We start from the raw sequence: 7,037 nt of genomic DNA, 5'->3' as shown, positions 1-7,037 counted from the left end.
CTAAGGCGATAGCAACTAACATGAGATTATCACAATTTCACAATTCGTATAGCCTACGGGGGAACTAACACTGCCTCCCCGACAGCGATATCGGAAACGGCAGGGCTAGTTCAAGGAATGAAGTCTCATCTTGGCAATTCACGGCTGAAGGAGTACTGACTTTACGTATTGCGCAAGACTAAGATGTACATGTGATGATTGGGAAGATTACTGCGAAGTCTTTGTTGGCATTTGACATGAGGGGTAAAGTCAGTAGAAGGATGCTTTAAATGAGGATATGTACGCTGCGAGAAGGATGTTAGAAAGGCCAAGTTCTGTTATTGCTGTTCACCATGCCTATGTATGTTCGGGGACTAGAAAGTTGTTGATGAATTGAATTGACCAGATCTAGGCTTCGCAATCCCTCCGATAAATATGATGCTTTTGTTCCTCCAGACCTCCCGGATAGGACATGGCCCTCCAAGCGGATCACTAAGAAACCGCGCTGGTTGGCTACAGACCTCCGTGATGGGAATCAAGCTCTTGCATGCCCAATGGTATGTGAATCTTTGTTCTTCGGGTTTTCAACACACTAACATATTCCTAAGAATGTAGAACAAAAGTGGGAGTATTTCAAAATGCTCCTACGGGTTGGTTTCACTGAGATCGACATCTCATTTCCCAGTGCATCAGACACAGAGTTCAATTTCACTCGTAGTGTCGTTGCCTCCGCACCTTCAGATGTGTGGCTTCAGGTTCTTTCGCCATGTCGAAAGGAGCTTATTCGGCGCACAGTTGACAGTGTCACCGGTGCAAAGAAGGCCATCATTAGTCTTTACATCGCCACTAGTGACAGCTTCATCCAAACTATGTTTGAGTCAACACAAGAGGCTGTGTTGCGCACTGCAGTTGAATGTGTCGAGTACACCAGGTCAATCACTAAAGATGATCCTACTCAGCAAGGGACCACCTGGAACTTGATGTTTAGCCCTGAGGCATTCTCTGACACAGAGAGTTCTTATGCGATTGCCGTTTGCAAAGCTGTCAAAGAGGCATGGGGCCCATCTGAAGAGGTCCCAATAATCCTCAATCTTCCTGCCACTGTGGAGCGCTGCACACCCAACACATATGCAGACCAGGTGGAAATTTTCGCACGTGCATTCACGGGCAACGATGTCGTGGTATCTCTACACCCGCACAACGACCGAGGCTGCGCCGTTGCGGCGACAGAACTTGGTCAGCTTGCTGGTGCCACGCGTGTCGAAGGCTGCCTTTTCGGTAACGGCGAGCGCACCGGTAATGTTGATCTCGTCACCCTTGCACTCAATCTATACAGCCAAGGAGTTGACCCAGGGCTCGACTTCTCTGATCTGCCTGGAATTCGGGAAACGGTTGAAAAGATCACTCAAATTCCTGTTGCCGTTCGCGCCCCTTATGCCGGCGAATCTGTATTCACGGCTTATAGCGGGTCACATCAAGACGCCATCAATAAAGGGTTCAAAAAGTGGCGGGACGCTGCATCAGTGGATGGTCGCAGTATCTGGAAAGTCCCTTACCTTCCTATAGACCCGGAGGATATTGGAGCTACTTATGAGGCCGTGATTCGGATTAATTCGCAGAGTGGTAAAGGAGGCGTGGCATGGGTGCTACAGCGAACCTTGAACCTGGAGTTACCCAAGGAGTTCCAACAAGCGTTTTCGAAAATCATCAAATCTGAGTCTGAGATGAAGGGGCGATGGCTTACGGAGGCTGAAATCACACAATCGTTCCTTCGACACTATTCCATCTTGGAAGCAGATTCTCGGATTATTGAGTGTGATGTATCACCCAAGCTGGATGGTACAGGCCGTGTCATCATGCGCGCCATTGTCTTGGTCAAGGGTCACCGACGGGAAGTCGTGGCCGCGGGTGAAAATGCAGCGGATGCGGTCTCCTTTGCATTTTCGTCTTTGGCAGGGCTGAATTTGGAGTTTGAAGTTGTACCTCGTAGTATTCAGGGTAGCCTTGGGGAGGCTCTGGTTATTGCACTAGTCAAGTGCCGGAATGTGTGGCGTGCTAGGGCTGCTCAACGTGGAGATGTTGCTATTGCTATGGCGTGTCTCTCCTCCGCTCTGGTAAGTTCATGATCGATTAGACTGCCAAAGTTAGGTGCTAACAAAAAACAGGATCTGCAAGAGGAGCTGCCCTCCAACCGACAATTCTTGAGACTTCTGCCAATCATTCATGTTAACTAAAGAAATTGCCGCCAGGAACCTTGCCAGAGCTTCTCGTTTTGGTTGCCACACTTAAATTCAAATTACATATCTAAAAATGCGTGAAATCCCTGTATTCGCCGTGTTACAAAATTAGGACGTGACAACATCCACTCGAACTTGTGCCTTTTGGCCAATAACTAGTACAAAAGTTTATGGTGAGCGGGGTGGAATTTGCAGGAAAAAACAAACAAATAAAATCGATAGGAAATGTAATAAAAAACAATCGAAGTGCCCGACATCGGATTCGTTGGGTATATATACTGGCATTTCCCCAACCTCAGAGAGTAGATTGCATTCTTGCCTACACTGATTATATTGCCGTTATGTCTCCTACACAAATTTTGTCAAACCAGAAAAACAGACTCGCTCTTGTCTCGGGTGATGAACCCAACATCCAAATGGCAGCCCTCGCCAGGGAGGTGCTAGGTTTCATCGAGGCGTCGAGACCAGGTGTTAAATTCGACATTACGGAAACTCCATCTGGCAAAGTCACTCAGGCTGGCAACCACCAACCACTGAGCCTTTCCGCGCTGGAGGCATGTCTAGAGTCAGATGCCGTTGTGGTGTGCGGGGCGGGAGAGGAGCTTGTCAGAGGAACCTTGGACTCCCTTGAAGAGGTCGGTGCTTTTGCAAACATCCAACCTTTCTTCTTTCCAAGCATTGGACTTGTTTCAACGGGATTGCCGAGAAACGGTGTCCAAGGTCTAGCTATCACCTTGGTCAGTGACGCTACCAATACTGGAAATGAGGCTTCCCGTGAGACCATCGAACGGCTGGCGCGTTGGGCAGGGGCCTACGCATTGCAATTTTCTCCACCAAAGCCTGTGCACAACATTGAGTCTTTTCCACTTTGGAATTCTGTTGTTACTGAAGTGTTCAGCAAACAATTTCCACGTGTCGCGCTCCACCATGTGCCGATAAACACGGCAGAAACAGCCCTAGATTCACACCCAACCAGATTAAACGGCATCATCTTGACAACTAGTCCTAATGGGAGCATGGTGTCAGAAAAGGCAGGGAAGCTCATCCAAGGCTCACAGCACCTGCTGGCGTCAGCGACCATTGTGGAATTATCAAACCAGACCGACAGAACGCACTCTGTGATCTTGAGACCGGGTAGAACTAGTGCGAATGAGGCAGCTTCGGATCCAGTTCCAATTTTACAGGTCATAAGCCTGATGCTTGACCTGTCGTTTGGTCTAACTGCGGAGTCTGTGGCAATCCTTAGGTCAATTCGGCGCACATTGGATCCAATTGAACTCATCGGTTCCAATGTCCGGACGCCCAGTACTGGTGGTACTGCCTCTTCGAAGGAATTCATGGGCGAATTTATAACGCATTTGGACTATTACTTGGAGGCTGCTGCGGGCTCACATGCTGGTTCTCAGGAAGTACCGACAACCTCGCCATCCCCTCGTCCAATGCACCAAAGGCGTCCAATGGGTATAATTGAAAAGATCCTGACCCATGCCGCTGTTGGACTAAGCAAACCAGAGGTCCAACCCGGCGAGATCATCTGTGTGAAAGTTGACTGGACGTTGACTTCCGAGATTCTCTGGGCAGGAATGGACAAGACATATGAGCAAATGGGAAGACCGCGTTTGCATCGCAATGACCGTATGTGGCTCGCGATCGATCATACTGTTGACCCACGCACGAATCATCGACCCCGACAGCGATGCTTGATCGAGAAAGCAGTAAGCTTCCAACGTGAAGCCAAGCTCGTCAACTTTCTCCCTGCCAATACAAGTATTCTTCATACTGACTTTACCCGTGACCGAGCACTGCCTGGTCAGATTATTGTGGGCTGCGACTCTCATTCCTGCTCTGCTGGTTGCGTGGGAGGACTGGCTGTTGGCCTCGGAGCTGCAGATGTCGTCATGCCGATGGTAACGGGAGAGACGTGGTTTCGTGTGCCGGAAATCTGCCGTATCAATTTCATCGGTGAATTGCCTTTTGGGGTGGGTGGCAAGGATGTGATTCTTCACATACTTGGCCTTTTCAAACGAAACACGATAGCCTTCCAACGCGCGGTTGAATACGGCGGTCCGAGTTTGAAGGAGCTATCCATGGATGCTAGGTTCGCCATTGCAAACATGACGACTGAATTCGGCGGGATGGGGGCGTGTTTCGAAGCTGATGAGAGCACTGCCGAATGGATTTCGAACAGGCCGCATCTGGAACATCAAGGGGGCCTCTATTTCCGAGCCGATTCGGATGCTCAGTATGCTGAGGTGCGCACCGTCAATCTCTCGGAGGTTGAACCGACCATCGCTTTGTATCCTGAGCCGGATAATGTTGTGCCCGTATCAGAGAAAGTTGACACCAAGCTGGATGGATGTTTCATCGGAGCCTGTACCACGACCGAAGAGGATCTAATTGTGGGAGGACTGGTTCTAGAAGCTGGCCTGCGGGCGGGTCTGGTGCCCAGTGACGGGCAGAGGAGAGTTACACCTGGAAGTCTCAGCATTATCAAGAACCTGGAGCGGCACGGTATCTTGGACATTTACCGACGGGCAGGATTTGACATCGGTGCACCGGGATGCTCTTACTGCGTTGGAATCAACGATGTTGATGTTGCGGGTGAAGGTGAAATTTGGCTCTCCTCACAAAATCGCAACTTTCGGAATCGAATGGGCAAAGGAGCCATTGGTAGTATCACCTGCGCCGCGGTCGTTGCGGCCTCGAGCTTCGACATGGTAATCACAGACCCACAGCCACTGCTGGGTCAAATTGACAGAGCGAAATTGGACAGGATTCTGGGAAGAGAGGGAGTCTCATTGAGTATTGCCCCCGAGATCAGCGAGCCTAACCCAGTACTTGCATCAAATATCGCCTCCATCGATGCCAGTAGTAGCCTCCCCATTCAGACTCCTGCACCGACTCTGGGTGTGGCGAAAATCTCTAGTGGTGGAGTTATTCGGTCGAAGGTCCAAAGATTTGGTGAAAATGTGGATACGTGAGTCGATTATCATCTATTTCCGAGGCCATTTCTGACAGCAGATGTCAGTGACGCGATCATTCCGGCTGAGTTTGTACCTGGTATTGACAATGCAGAACTTGGAAGTCACTGTTTCGAGTATGATCGTCCAGAGTTCCGAAAACGAGCGACAGAGGGGTCAACGATCATGTAATCGAAACCATTACCAACCCTCAAAGTCGAGATACTAATCAATCACAGTGTCGCAGATCGTGGATTTGGCAGTGGTTCGTCCCGCGAGGATGCAGTCAGATCGTTGCAAGGAGCAGGGATAGAAGCAGTGATTGCGCCTAGCTTCGCGTTTATCTGTAAGTGGCGACAGTTCTGAAACCTACCCAATGTTGTTAGCCAGAGTCTGAGAAGATAATGCAGATGACCGCAACCAACTCAATATGGGCCTGTTCAACATCACCTTATCGGATCCCGAATTCTACATACTTGCAAATGAGGGATCTATTGTCATCATTGATCGACAGGCCCGAACAGTGCAGATTGAAGGTACTGATAAAGTGTTCCGCTACCAGCAGTCAGAGATAGAGAAAACACTCCTCGAAGCTGGGGGTGTGCTTCCGCTGTATAATCGGTTTGGTACATCCGTCTTCAGAAAGATTGCCAGCGCAAATACGGGACAGGCGATGGGCAAGTCAACTGGCAAAAGTGCGCCGACGTCGAACAGAACTTTGGATTGGTGATTTGTGTCTTCGAGCAGTTGGGATCGAGAGTAGCCAGCATAGCGCGGCTCCATATAATCGAGCTTTATGTTTTTGCAGAGTTTTATTTACGCTGAATACAATTGTGTTGCTGAGAGAAGATTCAAGTTAATATCATAGCCCAACTGGGGGCTTTGCTCGCTCACATGGTCGGGTCCGAAATTGATCAAGGCCAAACGTCGATTACGTTCATTATTACCACAGATCCCGAACCGGATCAACCATGCTGCTTATAAAACTGAACGAGATCGAGAATCCGTTGCCTCTATCATTACAACCGCCAGTGGTCAAAATCAACGATGAGCGAAATCACCCAAATAACTTGGGTTAGCTACAAAGGCTACCGGCCCTCGCGAAGTCGTTGGTCCCAATTTTATATCTCCACGAGTAACTACACGAAGTGAATTCCTCGATGGTACGGAGAACGACTACGAATACACTCTTTATCTTGCGACAACCTGCCGGTGCTAACCTACTTAGCGTACATCTACCGCTGGTCGTTTCTCCGAACCAGCCCGTGTACATTATTATAATCCCCATAGTATTCCACATAAATATGATATGACTTAGGACCGTACCACCTGCATGATACTGATACTGTCCTACCATTTACATCCTGCGCACCTTTATATTTCTCGCCCACTCCTAACCTGATACATACGACCATAGGGTGTGGAAAACAGGGCTTCCCGTCCGCTCAGCCGTACTTAAGCCACACGCCGGTGAGTTAGTAGTTGGGTGGGTGACCACCAGCGAATCCTCACTGTTGTATGTTTTTGTGTTATTTTTGTCTTTGATTGCTCAGAAACTCCCTCTTATCGCCCTACTCTTTTGGTCCTTTGAGCCCATTCACCCACCTAATGCCCTGAATAACGTGAATAATTATGATAAGGCTAATATTGTATCTTGGTAAATTTAAACCTCGCCATAATATGTGCTTTCAAAATTTCAGGTCTTTTTATTATGCAATTAATCAATGCACCTCGGCTAGCTATACACCTCTAGTCCTCGTTGGAACGGTCGTGGTATTAAGTTGCCGCTGCCATGCGGTCACCCAAAGGCCTGATGAGATTTCCATGCATTGCCTGCTAGGACTCCTTTCTCCAACTTAGA

General features: G+C 48.9%; 2 protein-coding genes across 2 annotated transcripts; both read left to right on the top strand.

The window, feature by feature from the left end:
• Nucleotides 1–332: 332 nt before the first annotated feature.
• On the top strand, nt 333–2,213 carry PGRI_095420 (Pyruvate carboxyltransferase; the record flags this gene model as incomplete). Its single annotated transcript, XM_040797255.1, has 4 exons — nt 333–340; nt 392–536; nt 588–2,093; nt 2,145–2,213. The coding sequence occupies 4 exons, from the start codon at nt 333–335 to the stop codon at nt 2,211–2,213; spliced, it is 1,728 nt and encodes a 575-aa protein (XP_040649817.1).
• Nucleotides 2,214–2,632: 419 nt separating this feature from the next.
• On the top strand, nt 2,633–5,906 carry PGRI_095410 (Aconitase/3-isopropylmalate dehydratase large subunit, alpha/beta/alpha, subdomain 1/3; the record flags this gene model as incomplete). The annotated part of the gene is made up of 4 exons (XM_040797254.1): nt 2,633–5,193; nt 5,245–5,364; nt 5,416–5,522; nt 5,587–5,906. The coding sequence occupies 4 exons, from the start codon at nt 2,633–2,635 to the stop codon at nt 5,904–5,906; spliced, it is 3,108 nt and encodes a 1,035-aa protein (XP_040649816.1).
• Between the last annotated feature and the right edge of the window lie 1,131 nt (nt 5,907–7,037).

Source organism: Penicillium griseofulvum, assembly GCF_001561935.1.
Source record: "Penicillium griseofulvum strain PG3 chromosome Unknown contig_16, whole genome shotgun sequence".
In the NCBI taxonomy this organism is placed as follows: Eukaryota; Fungi; Ascomycota; class Eurotiomycetes; order Eurotiales; family Aspergillaceae; genus Penicillium; species Penicillium griseofulvum.
Note: the sequence above shows the minus strand (reverse complement) of the source record. Positions and strands in the feature narration are given on the sequence as shown.